This window comes from Pseudorasbora parva, chromosome 6 (genome assembly GCF_024679245.1).
Source record: "Pseudorasbora parva isolate DD20220531a chromosome 6, ASM2467924v1, whole genome shotgun sequence".
NCBI classification, from domain to species: domain Eukaryota; kingdom Metazoa; phylum Chordata; class Actinopteri; order Cypriniformes; family Gobionidae; genus Pseudorasbora; species Pseudorasbora parva.
The window spans coordinates 22,952,686-22,970,710 of record NC_090177.1 but is presented as its reverse complement, the minus strand read 5'-3'; the positions used below and the strand labels follow the sequence as shown (position 1 = coordinate 22,970,710).

At 38.4% G+C, this 18,025-nt stretch overlaps 1 protein-coding gene across 1 annotated transcript in view; it reads left to right on the top strand.

Moving 5' to 3' along the window:
- The window catches only part of samd11 (sterile alpha motif domain containing 11), a 111,611-nt gene that overhangs the window by 21,144 nt on the left and 72,442 nt on the right, over positions 1-18,025 (top strand). Inside the window, exon 4 of the mRNA XM_067446257.1 lies at positions 852-1,130. Within this exon, the coding sequence (XP_067302358.1) occupies positions 1,073-1,130 (58 nt within the window). The 5' untranslated portion in view covers positions 852-1,072. The remainder of the gene's footprint in view (positions 1-851; positions 1,131-18,025) is intronic.

Genomic DNA, 18,025 nt, shown 5'->3' with positions numbered 1-18,025 from the left:
AACTGACTCCTCGCTTCAGCAGCAGGCCTCATTGAGCTGTGGAGCTGAACACTGGTTCCTGAGCGATCAAAGACGAGTGCAGCACATATACGTGGGGGCGTTTAACGTCGCCACCGACGCAGGCAAGCCCTTCTGTGGTCGGCTCGTGTTCTATATCTACACTCCTGACATTTTCACTTTTACGCTCATTGCTCCTCCTCATTCTCACTTTCGTTACCCACAAGCCCCAGTCATGGTGCATTCATGTATGTGTGTGTGTATGTATGTTTTTGTGTCTGTAAACGCACCCACTGATTGCAGGGTTTCCCTCCAGAGTGTGTGTAGGTGCAGCACACATTTTGCATTCCACGCCCCACGTTCTCGAGGGTCACACTTTTCCATTGCTTATCGCTCGGGTACCTCTTTGCACTGAAGAGTGATTGCTCAATGACGACAACTGTAGTTGCAACATCCACAGTGCAAATGCACTTGCGTTCAGATAAGAACAGGGATATGAAAAGTGGCTTCACATTTACTACTATTAAAACACATATAATAAAAGCCATTTTACTTTAGTACAGAACGTTTTGAAAGGCTCAGTATGTAAAATGTAATTCCATAACATAAATGTCAGACGATTCACTAACTGTGTATGTATATATATATATATATATATATATATATATATATATATATATATATATATATATATATATATATATATATATTTATATATATATATATAAAATACATTTTTAATATAGTTAATACATTTAACGAGAATAATATTCACAGGTGGTTCAGGACTTCCACACACATGCAGATAATATTGGGAGTAACGGTGTGTGTCTGTTTTTCTCCTCAATCTTTAGTGTGGCGTTTGACTTGTGAACCGTGGCCCAGGCGGGCAGGAAACGCGTCATGGTGCTAACTGGAACCAGATGTCAGAGGCTGCTGGGGATTCTCACAATGGAACATGCTCGTCAAAAGGAAACTTTTCTCTCCTCCTCTCTCGCTCTCTGTTTCTTTTCTTTTTTTCTCTCTGCAAGCATCAAAGACCCTGCTTGTTTGGGTGCTGATTGATCACTAGAAGATGACAGACACCACCACATCTAGATTCAGCAGGAAGGAAAGAGATAAAGCAAGATGGGGTAAGGGACAACCAAACCAGGAACAGACTGTTAAAGTACCTTAACTTTGTTGCCTAGGAAACTAGGGATTTGGGTGGAGGGAGCACCAAGGCGCACCAAGCACCTGACACTTGATTTTAATTATTTACTTGCATAATTTGTAGACCCTCCAGGCAGATGGTGAGAGAGAGAAATACATCAGACATGATTAAACTCATACCTTTGCAAGTTCATCCCCTCAAATGTTCAACCATTAATCATAATCATAAGATAATATTTTTGTGAGAGAGTGTAAAGTTTGTCAAACCTTAGTGTAGTCATCTGTGTCAAACAACATTTTAGGGCAACAACCTGTCGATAGAATTCTAAACCTTATCAACTTGGTTTATGAATATTAATTTGCGGGACATAGCTTTTGGGTAATCCTAAAATGGCTACAACCACTTACCTATGAATGTTTTAACATCCTAATTAATATGCAGGACACGTGCCGATAAGGTTTATATTGAGTATTTATGATTTTTAATGATAATTCAGTTTGCTCAACACTGCCATTTCCCTTTCCGTCATTTTTGGAAGTTCCTACGTATTCTTCAAGTTTTAACTTCTCCATAGCTTTCTCTCTCTGTGGGCCTGGCTAGTTGAGCAGTGAATTGGCCTCTTCTCAATGCCCCAAGGCATGGCCTGCCTCCACTCCGCCTGACTGCATACACAGCCGTGCACAGGCATGCTGCCAACTGTGTCCTTAGTTTCAGCCTCTCCGTGCTGCCAACCTCCCTTAGCTTCTCTAATGTCCTGCAATGCAGTTTCTCAGAATTAAGGCCACCAGGAAACTTTGCATTTCGGCACAGCCATGATTAAATGTTGAGGCAATATGTGTAATTCTTCTTTAGACAAGTTTTAATACAATATTACTATAAAATCTTAAGCTAATCTTTCAAGAATTTACCATGGTGGCCATATTTACCAACAAGATAGTATAGTTACTACATTTGTTAAAACACTAAAAACCCTGAAAAATTAGAGTCTTTCCCACTAATACACCTTTTATTGTTTTAATCACCTTTTTAAAAGAAAATTTCATACAAAGTAATTGCACATACTTTTTACAAATTAGCTTATGGTTATAAATTATGATGCCTATAAATAGCCTGTTTTTCATTAAAAAAACCATTATTTTCTTCCAACCTCTTATTTAGAAATTGTCAACAAAAGACATAAAATGTGATTTTATATATATATATATATATATATATATATATATATATATATATATATATATATATATATATATATATATATATATATATATATATATATATATATATATATATATATATATAATATAAACTATATTTGTTTGTGTAAAAAATGTTTTAATAAACAGCAATAACTATATATTTGTTTTGGGTGTAATATGGTCCTGAATTTATTTATTTATAAAAACATTTATTTAAAAAAAATTCTTCTATTTATGGGCATTTCTAAAGACTCCGCTGCAGTAAATAATTATACTTTGTGCATTGTGGGCGGTGTGTACAGCTGTACTGTACTTGTTAGTTTATAGTGTAATTTTGGCCAGTGAGTGGCTAACCCTATAGATTTTCTTGAGGTGTTAAAAGTTCATTGCGCATGAACTGTGCTTGCTCTAGCCCATGACCTCTATTTCCTCTGCCCAGGGCTGATCTGTGGGCCGCCTGCCCTGTGAACAGTCCCTGGTCCCTCTAGATCGATATTCATCTGCCTACCATGAGCTATGCTTGACCTGTAAGTGACCTTACCGTGTGTTGAAGCTGTATCTATTACATGGATGGCACAGAACAGTATTTGTTGGCTGAGGTCAATGTAAAAATACATGTTTGTGTGAGTAAAAGTGCACTAATTCTGACTGGTGGAGTATGGCGACTGTGCTTGCCCACAGAACGTTGCATGTTGTTGTGCTAAGCCAAACAATTGGGGGGAAAAGTTCAAAGACATTTGATAGGACAGAGCACCAATAATGTGAGTAGATGAGTGTTTTGTCATGTTTGCGTCTGCAGTAGGCCTCTCTACTGGTGTAGTGATTTCGACTCGCCCTGTTTCCTGCTACAGGCTCATGGTGCGAGCTGCTGTCACCGCTAATTGAACCCCGTAGGTGAAGTAAGGATGGAGGGAGGTAGACGAAGGGAAAAAAAGAGGGAGGAAAGGCTCGTGAGGCTGCAGTGCCCTTGGGGTTTTGGTCCCTGCAAGCCTGCTTCCCTTGGTCTAAATATCTGGCTTGACGCTCCGGGGCTTCCCTCCGTCTCATCTGCTGATAATTGGGTGCTGTAGCCACACAGCACAGTTATGAAATATAGATTTCTCCTATATCTGTGCAGAAAGTGCACATGAAAACCTCCCGGAACTATTAGTCTGAGGTTTACGTTAGAAACCAAGCGCCCCTGCATTATCCACTTTACTTGCTCATAATTCTGCTAAACAAAATGGCAAGACTGCAAAACCGAAACAATACAGACTTTATTGTAAAGTAGCGTCAGGGTTGTAAAGTGGTACAATTAGTCATAGCCGATCCCACATTGTGTTGAGCTGTATATTCTTCCTGCACGTGCCCCTCCAGCCGAGACATTTCTCTGAGCCTCTCCGTAGACCTGGGAACTGAATCGCCACTGGCTCTGTTCGAATTACAGTATGCCAATGTAATGTGCTGGTAAAGCACACCATCCACAAGCCAACGTAGTTTGGCTACAAAGGCTCCTGCAAGGATGCCAAACACTGTGTTTGTTAGCACAGTCATTAAGGAAACTGGTTTTATTTACAGTACATAGGAATTTTTCTTCTTCTTCGTTTTGATTTTTTTCCAGATTTTTTGGGCAATGATAAAAAAAAATATATATATACAAATTATACACATAAACTGAAAGTTTTTTTTTGAGAAAAAAAAAAAAAAAAAAAAAAAAATATATATATATATATATATATATATATATATATATATATATATAATTTTTAATTTAATTTTTTTTCAAAAAAAACTTTCAGTTTATGTGTATAATTTGTGTGTGTGTATATATATATATATATATATATATATATATATATATATATATATATAAAATGACCCTGGATCACAAAACAGTCATAGAGGTAATTTATTAATTGAAAGTTGAATGAATAAGCTTTCCATTGATGTATGGTTTGTTAGGATAGGACAATATTTGGCAGAGATACAACTATTTGAAAATCTGGAATCTGAGGGTGCAAATAAAATCGAAATATTGAGAAAATCGCCTTTAAAATTGTCCAACTAAAGTCCCTAGTAAGTGATATTATGACTAATAATACATTTTATATATAATTACGGTAGGCCATCTGACCAATCAGAGCAGAGTAAGCTCTCAGAAAGGAAGGGTTTAGAGACACTAAACCATTTCAGACACTGTGAGAGAAGAGGTGATGTTGCGATTGCATTTTATGAGATTATTATTATTTTTATTTTTTTACTTTGGATGCATGTCAACCTACAGTATTGTATGACACCTTTAAAACATAATAATGAACCTTTAAAATAGTATAATAGGGGCACTCTAACATTTCAAATTTTCAAAAATTAAAGGGGTGATGAATTGAGAAATCAACTTTCCCTTGAGCTTTTGATATATAAAAGTCATGGTAATATAAGAATATCCTGTAAGTTTTAGAGTTGAAAACGTACTTTTTAGTCAAAGAAAATCTTTTATAGAAACCAGGCACAGCACGATCGTGAGCTTCATCCTTACGTCATCGCGTGCCGAAACACCTCTACAAAACCTCTAATTCAGTAGCCCCGCCCACCGACTCATGTAGCTGATCGGATCACTAGCTAGCAGAAATAAACATGTGGAAGAAGATAAATTATGGAAGAACACAGTCGCTGCATGAGCTTCCTTTGGATCATAATATTAGGAATGTGTGATACTTCATTTATTTTTAATGAAGTTCAAACTTATGTGGGGAAGACTGTACGTGTGTTCGCAATCGCTTCATTTCACTGCACAATCATTTGTAAACAAGTCTCAAGTGCTGGATTTGCAGACACAATCTTGTGCCTTCTATATTGGATCTGACAGGAATGGTGCAACAAACTTATGTGAGCAAAACGTCTTTTTTATATGTAGTAATAGTAGTCTGGGTTGTGTTTTCCAGACGGGCTAACAAAACGTACGACCATCAGCAGAAAATCTTTCTTGATCTGGTTGCGCACGTGTGTGTGTGTGCGCCTACGGTTTGTGCTTATACTGACTGTTGTGCAGGCCATGTTATACAGAAATAATATTCCAATCAATCGTGGGTGGAAGAGAAATAAATCATTCTGTTCACTTGATAAAGATGTTTACGAGCTGTGTGGTTGTGAGAATCTTTGTAGTTGCTGCTTTCAAAATAATCTCTCCATCACTTTAAATGACAGGGGCATAGATATGATAGCGGACATGAAGCTCATTAAATATGCAAATCTTATCCAATCCTAGCCGTGGGCGTTTACTTCCAGGTCTCCAGTGCGGCAGACCCATCAAAACCCAGCGTTCAGGAGAGAGCCTCAAAACCAGTGTAGAAAACAGCCTATTAGTTATGATGTTTTTGAATGTAAAAACCACACAAACGTCATTAGTTGACCTCAGACAACAGTATAAAAAAAATTAAAAAGCCAGTTCATGACACATTTAAGAAAAATAATTTGAATGACTTTTAAGTTTAAAGCTATTACACTAACGTTGAAAAGTTTGGGGTCAAGATTTCCACAAAAATATTAAGCAGCACATCATTTTCAATATTGATAATAAATGTTTCTTGAGTTCTAATTTACCATATTAGAAAAAAAAACTGTTATTTTAAATTATATTTATATTTAAAACTATATTTTACAATATTGCTGTTTTTACTGTATTTTTGATCAAATAAATGCAACCTTGGTCTTTCAAAAACATTTAAAAAACGACCCAAAACATTTGAAGTTTAAAGTTCGTTTTTTATATTTAGTACAAAAGAATAGCTATCATTTGTAACTACCGTTCTTTTTGGATTAATATATTTCCTTACTTTTCCATTCTATGGAGTTTACAAAAACAGCTGAATGGTATTTTTCATTGACATCACAAAGTTAATTTAAATGTGGCTTTTTTCTCATAAATCTACAACATTAGCCACCTATGAGCATACGATGGCTCAGTAGCATCTGACACACACAGGGTTTAGCTTTTCTCCCTCTTCTTATTGGCCTAACGTTACAGTGATTGTGTCATACAGTGATGTATAGATCTTACAGTGGATGCTCTGAATACATTTTCTCAATTTCATTTTCTATGGACCACCAGGGCTTTGGTCAATATCAATTGCAATGCCTGGCTCCAGGCAGACAAATTAATTTCAATTACAATTACCATCGTCGTGACGTTGATTTATAGCGTTGTTTTCTTTCCAGCGCCTTCCCGCTCCCATTAATCACCACTTGCCGGCCCGTATGATCTGCAGTTCATCTACCTGCCAAGCGGGATTGCTCCGCCGAGCATTCCTCCGCCTCACCCCCCGCCAGAGACCACAGGGAATATTAGTGTCCTTAATTCACACTCCATCTTTCCACATTTACTTTCAGCAATGCTAACTTACGGGAATGCTAGCGTGACGTGGTTCTTTGCTTCTCTCGTTACTCCCTCAGTAGATCTTATTGAAACGTATTCTTATAAATGCGTTAATGACATATAAGATGATAAAGAAAAGTAATCTTTTAAAAATCCTGTTTAAAACGTGTCAAGTTCTTAGTTTGTACTCTTTGTTTTCATGTTGTTTTCATATGGTTTTGAAAAATGTCACGTGGTGTGACATCATAACAAAAAACCTTACACTTTGAATACATGTGAGTGCCCACGTCCTGATTTTTAAGTTTTGAATTATTTTTTTATAAATATTACCACATGACATTTTACAACTGGATCTTGTATTGACAAAAAATATCAAATTATCTGATCTTTTAAGATCCTTATTGACTTGACACACAATCATGGAGATCTGCAATGGTCCTTTATATTATATAATTTCCAGTTTTAAATATGTTAATAGAACAAATGCAAAACAAATGCATTATATTATTGAACCAATTAATTGCTTTAAATGGTTGGTTGCGTTACATGTACATTTGCTGTTACTATTCATTCACAAATGTCTCATTTCATGAGACACACACACACAAAATTCCCATTCCCAATTCAACAGCCATCCAGTAAAAAAAAAAAAACTCATTACATATTTATGAGGTTTGGCCATTTTTGTTGCCTCATAAATACTGTATAGATCATGTTATTTTAGAGACACAAGACTGAAAGTGTTTTGCGAAGTGCTACCCTGTCTTAATTCACCATTTGGTTACAATCAGTCTGGTAAAAGCTTTATCTATTTTGGATTGTCTGGAAATGTTAGAGACGCTGTCTGTCGTTTTGTCAGTGCTTCCTCCTCTGTATTTCAGGGTGAGTCAGATGCTCAGACGTCGTCTAAATATGTGAATGGGTGCCATTTCAGGGCAAGCCTAGCTGGGCAGCCGCTGACATGACTGTGTTCGCAGAGTTCAAATTTGTCCCCACGGCTTGGCAGCTGCCGCCGGATCCTGCCGTGCTCTCCCGCAGTCATCCTGTCTCAAACGTCACGTGAAGAGTGGAAACTGCGTACACATTTGCCGGCACCCCGACAGTTTCCAGAAAAGGCTGTGATTCAGGCCTCCAATAAAACGAAATGCTGTGGTTCAGCCTGGACAGATTGAAAGTCTGTTTGGACAACATTTTGATTGTCCTGTTTTGGGTGTTGTGGGAAGCAGATTGGGTTTCATCCAGTACTGGAAACTAAACATTAAACGCATAACTGGAGTAATCTGTCAGAGGACAAATTTACTCCGGATAAAGTTATGATAATCCTTAAAGGTTAATTCTAGCGTGTTAATGTTTGCCTATTTGCAGGCAGGAGAAAGAAAGGCTCATTCAATTTATGGTTACAAAGACCTTGGATCATCTTCCAAAATTAAGTTAAATGGTAAATACTCAAAAGAATTTCTTCCTGGAAAGAACTGTTAACTAACTTGCCAAACTCCCTCTTCTTTTCCGATATATTACTTCCTTGTCATCTTAAATCATCAAAATAGATTCCAGTGAACTTTTAGTTATGAACACCTGGTTTTTCTTACTTTGGCTAAAGATGATGAAAACTACAGTTGGATCAGGTGTCACCTGAGCAAGGGGTTTACAAGTGCGTAAGATTTGCCCAGACCTGAGCTAAACGTCCCAAACAATGTTTGTCTTTCTGTATGTTAATAGGTTTATAAAGATAATCATCCACTGTTTTAGAAGGTGGTAATCATGTCTCTTCATCCTTGATGATGGTTTCTCTCAGACTCTTGTGCTGTTTTCGGTTGAAATTAGGCCTTTTTTATTTATTATGTTATGTCTAATATGTAGTGTGTATATAGTGTATATACACCGATCAGGCATAGCATTATGACCTAATATTGCGTTGGTCCTGTTTGCTGCCAAAACAGCCCTGACCCATCGAGGCATGGACTCCACTAGACCCCTGAAGAGTTGCTTTGGTATCTGGCACCAAGATAGCAGATATATAAGTCCTGTAAGTTGCGAGTTGGGGCCTCCATGGATTGGACTAGTTTATTGAGCACATCTCACAGATGCTCGATTGTAGTCACGGATTGTTGATTGAGTTCTAGGTAATTTAGAGGCCAAGTCAACACCTCAAACTCGTTGAACTCCTCCAACCATTCCTGAGCCATTTTTGCTTTATGGCAGGGCCCATTATCCTGCTGAAAGAGGCCACAACCACCAGGGAATCCTGTTTCCATGAAAGGATGTACATGGTCTGCCACAATGCTTAGGGAGGTGGTATGTGTCAAAGTAACATCCACATGGATGGCAGATTGGCAGGACCCATGTTTTCCCAGCAGAACATTGCCCAAAGCATCACACTGCCTCCGCCAAATTGCCTTCTTCCCAAAATGCATACTGGTGCCAGGTGTTCCCCAGGTAAGTGACATACACCCACCCAGCCATCCACATGATGTCAAAGAAAACGTGATTCATCAGACCAGGCCACCTACTTCCATTGCTCAGTGGCCCAGTTCTGATGCTCACCTGCCCACTGTTGGCACTTTTGGCAGTGGACAGGGGTCAGCATGGGCACCTGACTCGCCTGTGGCTTTGCAGCCCCATACACAACAAACTGTGATGCAATGTGTATTCTGAATAGACTGGATAAACCCAGCCCGATCTGCCGGCAATTTGATTTCACGATGTTCATTTTTCTATACTGCTTCCGTTAAAAATCTGGGGGGACCAATCACAAACTGGCTTATTCACCTGGTTCACTATTGGTGGGTTTAACCTGATGACGATAGAGAAGTCAGAGCAAGCAGCTTTTTGTTTACATTCAAAACGGCATTCATTCATTATACAATATGTAATGATGCCATTAAAAATGTATTTAGGCATCACAATATGGCCTTAAAAATTATCACAATATAATTTTCAATATCAGTTGATATCGATAAATATCAGAATATCTTTAAAGTTTAAAGGCATATTTTTGCTCCTGAGTCAAAGATGTAGAAAACACACAGTTAACTGTGGTTTTAAACTATCCTTTATTGTCAAAAAATGACAACAACTTCCCAAACAGGTGAACAATTTATTACAACTGAGGTAGATTTATTTATTAAAATCTTAACTGTGGTCAGCAATTTTTAAGACAAACAATTATGAAAGCGATGTACAAGTCCGATGTTTTAGTGATTATAGTTGGTAACATTAGCACCCACTACAAGTTACAAGGTGATAAGCCTGTGTGTGAATGTAGTTAATGGAGGTTTACCGCTGTGTTGGGCTCAATGCTATATGGAAGAACTGTGAAGAAACAAGATCATTTAAAGGTGCACCAGAATGATTTAAAACAATATATTAAAGGTCCCGTTCTTCGCGATTCCATCTTTCAAACTTTAGTTAGTGTGTAATGTTGCTGTTAGAGCATTAATAATGCATGTAAAATTTTAAAGCTCAAAGTTCAATGCCAAGCGAGATATTTTATTTAACAGAAGTTCCCTTTCAAAGCCTACAGCGAACGGCCGGTTTGGACTACAGCAGGAAGTGCAGGGATGTAATGACGTCACTAGAACCGTTTGTTGACTAACCCTCCCGCCCACAAGAACACGCAAAAAAGGGGGCATGGTCTTGTTGCTCTCCCATGTGGAGAAGAGCGTGCATTCTGCGCTTGCATCTCCCCGTTATGGTAAGAGGCGGGACCTTTCCGGGCAAATTGCGCTAAGCTGTTGTCCAATCACAACACGGGAAGTGCTGGCCCAATCAGAACTCGTTACGTATTTCTGAAGGAGGGACTTCATAGAACAAGGAAATCATCAGGCTGTTTTTAGGACAGAGGAAACAGCGCTGTACAGATAAGTCAATTGTGTGAAAAATACTGTTTTTTTACACGCGAAACATGAACTCATGTTATAGTGCACACTGTAAACATAATCAAAGCTTCGAAAACACGCGAAGAATGGGACCTTTAAATTGTTCTCTGATATCTATATACAGTGTATGTGGCTTATTTAAGGGCAAAATTTGTCCAGATACAGTTTTACAGGTCCATTTACAACCCTAGAAATTGTCCCTAGGATGCATTACATAAGACATTTAATATTTAGTCCTAATTGAAACATGCCTTCAGAGCATTACTCTGTTTTTGCCTTATTTGGAAGAGTCATGAATATTAATGCAGAGTTCTTCTCTGATTGGCTTATTTCAGCAGCTCACAGCACACAGCAGTTCAGTAAAGTGGCTCGTGAGTCCTGACCGTCCTGACAGAACACAGACTGAATGACACTAAGCAGAACATCTCAAATGGAGATTGCTAAAATGCAGTCTACTTGTTTATTGGTGTTTTCAGATCATCTGCACCGCGCGTGAGAGAGAGCTGGCGTGCATATGGTTGCCAGATTGGACATGTTTCGGTAAAATACCGGATAGTATTCTTTTCACAGAAAAGCTGTGTTTGGGAGATTTAAATTACGAAAATCTGGCAACCGCATGACTGATCTTCTTTCTCAAACCAAAACTAGTGATGACTCGTCTTTTTTTGTCAACAATATTGCATGTTTATATAAGGTTAGTCACAATGTAGGCTAACGTTACGCAGTTACTGTGATACAGTGTACTTGGAAATACAAGTATGCAGGATCGAGTGAACGATCTGTAAGAAAAGTATCTGTGTACTGTATTTAGTGGCCTTTGTGTGTCTTTACTTGCATTTTATGAGGACATGATTTGGTTTATGGACTATTGTATGCGACCAGACCTTAGAGGTAGCAAGCAAAACGGTTTTGCACGTCAGACTAGTGTAATGTTATACAACAGAGAACAGCAATGGAGTAACCATTAGCGCATTTGAATGACGAAGCACGCGATCATGTGGTTTACTGATGTTTACTCATGCGAAGGTAGCCAATAGCAGAGACATTTGAAGCCGTTTTACTCATCAGCTGCTTCCAAAGCAGGACCGAACCTTTATCGCTGGGACCGCTCCGTCAAAAACACACTTCTTTGGTATGATTTGGTGAAGTCCTGTGACAGCAGTGGCGTGTAAATCCACGTTGAGACGCGACTGAAACGATGTTGTGAAGCTTCCCGTCATTTCTGCGTTCAAATCGGTTCAAATGCAGCGCTGCCTTCCCGGAATGCTGTGCTGAAGCATTGAAGTCGCTCGACGTCACCCATAGAGCACGGTGCGCGACATAAGTCTTCACGGAGGACTGGATCTGCACCTGAGAGACTGTTTACGGCGTGCATTTCCTCTCTCTCGTCACGCGCGCGCACCCTACCGGGAGAAGAGCCCGTACGGCCCATACAAGGACCTTCCGTTCTATTAACGTCAAGTAGACCCATACTCGAAAAAAACTCTCCGAAACGTGTGAGAAACCGGAAGGAGTATTTTTGACACAGAAATACTCTATCAAACGTCCAACATTAGTTTTTGAAACTGACTATGTTTAGGATGGGAATCCAAGTCTTTAACAGTGTAAAAAAGCTCAGTATGCATGAAACAGCATTTCATTCCCCCCCCCCCCCCCCCCCCCCCCCTTTAAGACTCACACAAACTGATGTCCATGTACTGAACTCTTATTATTTCACTATGGCAAGGTTAATTCAATTTTTCATTCTAGGTCACCTTTAATAATTAAATTCCGTGTGGCAGTACACGCACGTCGCTCTGTTTTATGTCTGTTTTCAGTTACTGTGACTGTAAACAACACCGCGTGCAGCACTCAGAAGTCCGCTCTGCAATACGCATGCGCAGCATTACACGTAAGCATTATATCGAGAATTTATCAAACTGTTGTTATCGTTTTATCGAAGAAAATTATATTGTGATAATAGTCGTTTTATCGCCCAGCCCTACAACATTATAATGTACAGTATAAAAACTGGATATTTATTTGGAGCATCTGAAGATTACATTTTTTTAAAGGATTAGTTCACAAAAAGAAAATTATCCCATGATTTACCATGTTATTTACTCAAGCCATCCTAGGTGTATATTCTTCTTTCTGATGAACACTAGTTACATTAATACATATCCTGACACTTCCAAGCTTTATTTTAGACGGAGCCATACATTGAGAAAAAAAGAAGTCCATACATCCATCATAAACATACTTTTATGTTACTAAAACTTCTTTTAAACTACCAACAAAGGCCTTCTGAAGCGAATCAATGGGGTTTTGTAACAAAAATATCCATATTTTAAACTAAAATATCTAGCTTCCACCAGACCGCTTTCCGCTATGTTTTGTCTAAATACATTAAAAATAAAGCCCCAAGAAACTAAAATCATCATTTTAAATGCTACCAATTAATTTATGCATTACAACATTGTAATGTACAATTTCAATAGAAGATATTCAGTTTGATATTTGTTAAATATTGAAGTGTTATCAAATTATTTGTGTTAAAAGACATTCTCTAAAACATGGAGCTGTGCTGTTCACGCAACCCCAGTTCAAATAAGTGTCATTTCCATATTTGTGTCATTTGCTGACTTCATCTATTAAAGCAGCCAAAGAAGCAGACCGCCTCTAATGAGTGAAATCTGGCGGTCAGTCAGCCTGTCCGTAAGAGAACTGTATGCAGCTCACTCAAGGCTGGATTGGTGTTTCTTCAGAAAGTGCAGCTTCTCCACAATGCTGGTCCGATGAAAGCAGAAGAGAGCTATCGATCGGGTTCTGGGGGGAGGATGGCCTGTGGTGTAAGTGAGGTAGAACTGCTGAAGAGTGAGAGGAGAACTAGAGGGGTTCTTAGGTCCTCTAAGGGCAGATGAGGAGGGATCTGGGGGTGCATCAACCCCCTCTTCTCTCTCTACCACTCTAGTCTACTTCCACAGGGCTTCAGGATGTGCAGTGTAGTGTTGCTGATGAGAACTGTTGGAGCGGAGCTTAGTGGCTGAAGGTCAGAGAAACGTGCCCACATTCTCAAAACACACACTAGCTCCCAAGTTGGGCTAAAGTCTTGAAATATGACTCATTTTATTTCACAAGTTCACAGGCAAGTGTAGTTAAATGGTCCAAAACACGTGATGGACCATTGAGCAGAAGCTGAAGCTATTATCCATTGGGCTAATATTTTGAAGAATTTCACCTCTCTTCATAGGTCAGTGATACTGGGTGAATTGTTAGGGGACTTAAGTCCCCAATCAAAAACATATTTAAACATGTAGTATTTAAATTTTAGAAGTCTTTAAAGTTAGTTTGCATGCATGTCTATGGTGCTCACAATCTTTAAGGTTACGTCTTGTACAGTTAAGATAAATTGTAAAATCTTTAAATGCCACAGATGAATTTAGTCATTACAACATTATAATGTAAAGAATGAAAAATGGATGTTTATTTTGAGAGCTAAGGATTGCATTCATTTTACAGTGTTATTTGTCACGGTGTGTTTGGGTTTTGTTCATGTCTCTTATTTTGTCATGTGTTCCTGCCATGTGCTCCATTAGGCTTGTTTTACTGGCGCTGCACCAGCCCTGTCCCAAATGGCACCCTAAACCCCCACGGTCTTCCTTTTGAGTCTGCACTTTCATGACGTAATGCTGCTTTGACTGCTGGGTAAAGCCCTCTGTGTAGCTTGCGAACTTTCGGGCTCAGCTGAAGCCCGCAAAGGAGGCGCTCACGAGTACCCTTCTTTAAGCCTAAATGACGAATGGGACACCGACACTCCAGTCTTGTAGACCGAAAGTGCACATGAAGTTTTGCCAATGAAGTTCATTCGGGACGGGGCCATTGACCAATCGGCGGTTGAAGCAGTGCATGCTGGTTAGTAATTTTGTCTGACTTGAGGCAGCAGCTGAGTATAAAAAACTGATTTGTGTCGAGACAAACGACAGCCAATTCTGTCAAAGCTGACGTGAGGTTTCTTCCGGCGGCAATATTTGAAATGTTTTATTAATCTTTGGCGGATGGACTTGACGTTACTGATCGCTTTTCTTAACACAAATCAATGGTTTGGCCTTGGAACACTTGGAATATTTGTACTTTCTGAATAAATTGTGCCTGCAGTCGTATCTGCCTGTTATATCCTGTCCTATAATACACAAATGGGTAGGTTTAGGGAAGAGTTTAAGTTGCGCGTTCAAAATGTGTCTGAATGTGTGTGTGTGATTGTGTGTGTATGTGTGTCCACAAGGTTAATGGATTTATAAACATACAATTTTTATTTGAAAATATAAAAATTCAGAATATTTCTTGTGATTTGGTAGGTTTAGGGGTATGGCAGTGTAGGGGATAGAATGAAACGACATTGATAAACACCCTAAAAAGCGATTATGCGTCTTGATAGCATGCCAAAATGGCATACGAATTGGCGTGTCATACATACGCCATTTCAGGAGATGAGTCTGCATCTAATACAGTATTTATACGCTGTATTAGAAACACCTTCACTAATGTCGAACACACCTTTAGATGTGGGTTCTCAGTTCAGTTCTGTCATTGGTTTATTGCTTTGATTGTTCACAGCTGTGTCTTGTTTAGTCATTAGCCTCTGTTTATTTAAGCCCTCAGGTTTGCCCTGGTCCTTGTCGACTAGTGTATTGTTTCGTAAATCACTGTTGGTGAGTTTTTTGTTTGTTTCTTCAAGTCTGTGTCAAGTCAAATCTGTTCAAGTTAAAGGGTTAGTTCACCCAAAAATGAAAATTCTGTCATTAATTACTTACCCTCATGTCGTTCAACACCCGTAAGGCCTCCGGTTTGGCAACAAAAACTATTTTCGTCGCTTCATAAAATTATTTTAGAGCCACTGCAGTGAGATGGGCTTTTAACGACATCTGAGCCATCTGATGGCTCAAATTAAAATATCTTAATTTGTGTTCCGAATGTGAACGAAAGATGAACAGAGATTTTAGGGTGAACTAACCCTTTAGAGTCATTGTTTGGTATCTGTTCACATTGTAAATAAACTGCATTTGGGTTCACTTCAACTTGCCTCCAGTGGAAGAATGTTACATTATTAAATTATTATTTTAATTATAATTATGCATTAGATGTCAAACTTAATGTAAAAATAAAGGAAATGAGCATGCACAATTAAATGCTGATTAATAAGGCAATTCAATACTGATATCCAATATTGTCAAATGAACGATATAGTACAGTTACACTGTGAATCCTTTAGATTGCGCAGATGCTCTAACACATAAAGCATTGCATTAATATGATAGATAAGCAGTTATGAAGTCACTGTGTGATAGACCTTATGTCGAGATTGCAGACCTTATGAGTCTGTATTGTGGAGTCTGCTATTCCTCCATTAGCCTTTTCAGCAATTTAATTATAGAGGGAGAAGTGATTGAGTTGACTGAAACCGAATTACCTCACTCATCTGTGTGGCAAGACCAAAACATTTTGCACACATTGTGAGTTAATGCATAGATTTACCTGCAGTGCCCTTTCTGATATTTTCCAATATCACGTAACTCTATGGAACATCTCTGCTGGCGTGACCAGCCTGTGGAGCCAATGTGCCCCGGGGGACAAATCGGCCTGGGCGGCGCGCTAATTGAAACGTGTCGGCGACTCATTGACGTCTTGGCTCTTGTTTCAGGGCTATTTCAAACCACAATGCTGATTGCTGGTTTCAGATCATGGAGGGAAAAATCAATACGGCCTGAGAGATCAGGAACTACTCTTTGCAGGTTTAACTCTTGCTGTTACAGCATACAGATCGGCCAACCATCACAAAAATAGTCCTATTTGAACAATACATAGACTTTTAGTTCTTCATTCAAGAAAGATTTTTTAAAGAAATGTTCTGAAGTATGTAAATCTTAAAGGGTTAGTTCAACCAAAAATTAAATGTATGTCAATAATGACCCTAATGTTGTTCCACACCCATAAGACCTTCATCTTCAGAACACAGTTTAAGATATTTTATATTTATTCTGAGAGCGTACACACTTTACCCATGTCCAGAAAGGGAATAAAAACACCATCAAGTAGTCCATATGTGACATCAGTTGCTTAACTAGAATCTCTTTAAGCATTGAAAATACATTTTGGTCCAAAAATAACAAAACTATGACTTAATCAGCATTGTCTTCTCTTCCCTGTTTGTTTTCAAACCTCAAATAAAGAACGGTCATGAATCGGCATATTGATTCATGATTTGGATTGATCCGAATCATGAATCAATACGCTGATTTCTGGACATGAACAGTAGTGTTTTCTGGACATGGACAGTATAGTGTGTATACACTTAGATACGCTATTGGACTAAATGTAAAATATCTTAAACTGTGTTCTGAAGATGAACGGAGGTCTTATAGGTGTGGAACCTGTAAGACCATTAATGACATCAGTTTCATGTTTGGGTGAAATAACCCTTTAAATATCATTATAAATTATAATAGTAAATATTATTCCTAATCCAAAATGCAATGCTTTTGTATGTTATATGAAGCCACTCTTATGTGTATGTTTTAAAAAATGCATGCAATCTTTTTTTTCTTTTTTTATCCATAAATATCTAAATATTTTTCAGCCCATGATCAAGTTTCTTAAGTCTTATTCTACTGGTTATCTCAAAATAATCCTGCACACTTCAGCTGTTGGTGTGGCCTAAATAAATGGCCTGTGAATGCAATTTTGTGGAGGGCTAACTGTTAGCTTTCTTTGATGCCCTCCACATATTGTTGGACCTTTTGTAAAATGGATTGCAGATGAGATAAGGAATAATTTATGTTCCTTTCACAGCCTGGCACAAGCATAGTATGACAATTGTGTCAATAATGCAAACTCTTTTATTTTCTTTCTATTTAAAGCATGTTTATCATGTATTTAAGATCATGTATAAAGGATGTATTTAAGCTATGCAGGCAAATGTTTAGCTATCACTGACCTACTAACTTTGGAATCAAAGTCATGATGACATCTGTGAGTATTTACAGTTTAAATAAGTCACAAGTAGACCATGTGCTAACTGTGATGTCAATGTCTAGGTCTACAGTGATGGCAGAATTAGACATTAAAGGTGTCATGAACTGGCTTTAAAAAAAAATTATACTGTTGTCTGAGGTGATGTTTGTCAACTTATGTTTGCATGGCTTTTACATTCAAAAACATCATAATGAATAAGTAATAGGCTATTTTTTAGCATGGTTTTGAGGCTCTCTCCTGGAACGCTGGTGTTTATGGGTGTGCCGCATTGAAGACTTATAAGTAAACGCCCACAGCTAGGACTGGGTACGATTTGCTTATTTAATGAGATTTGGCTCCCCTGCAAAGTACAAGAGGGGAATATGCGTGTGGAGAAATGGTAACCAGAATAATTCATCTCACAGGGCTCGCAAAACGTCTTTATCAAACAAACAAT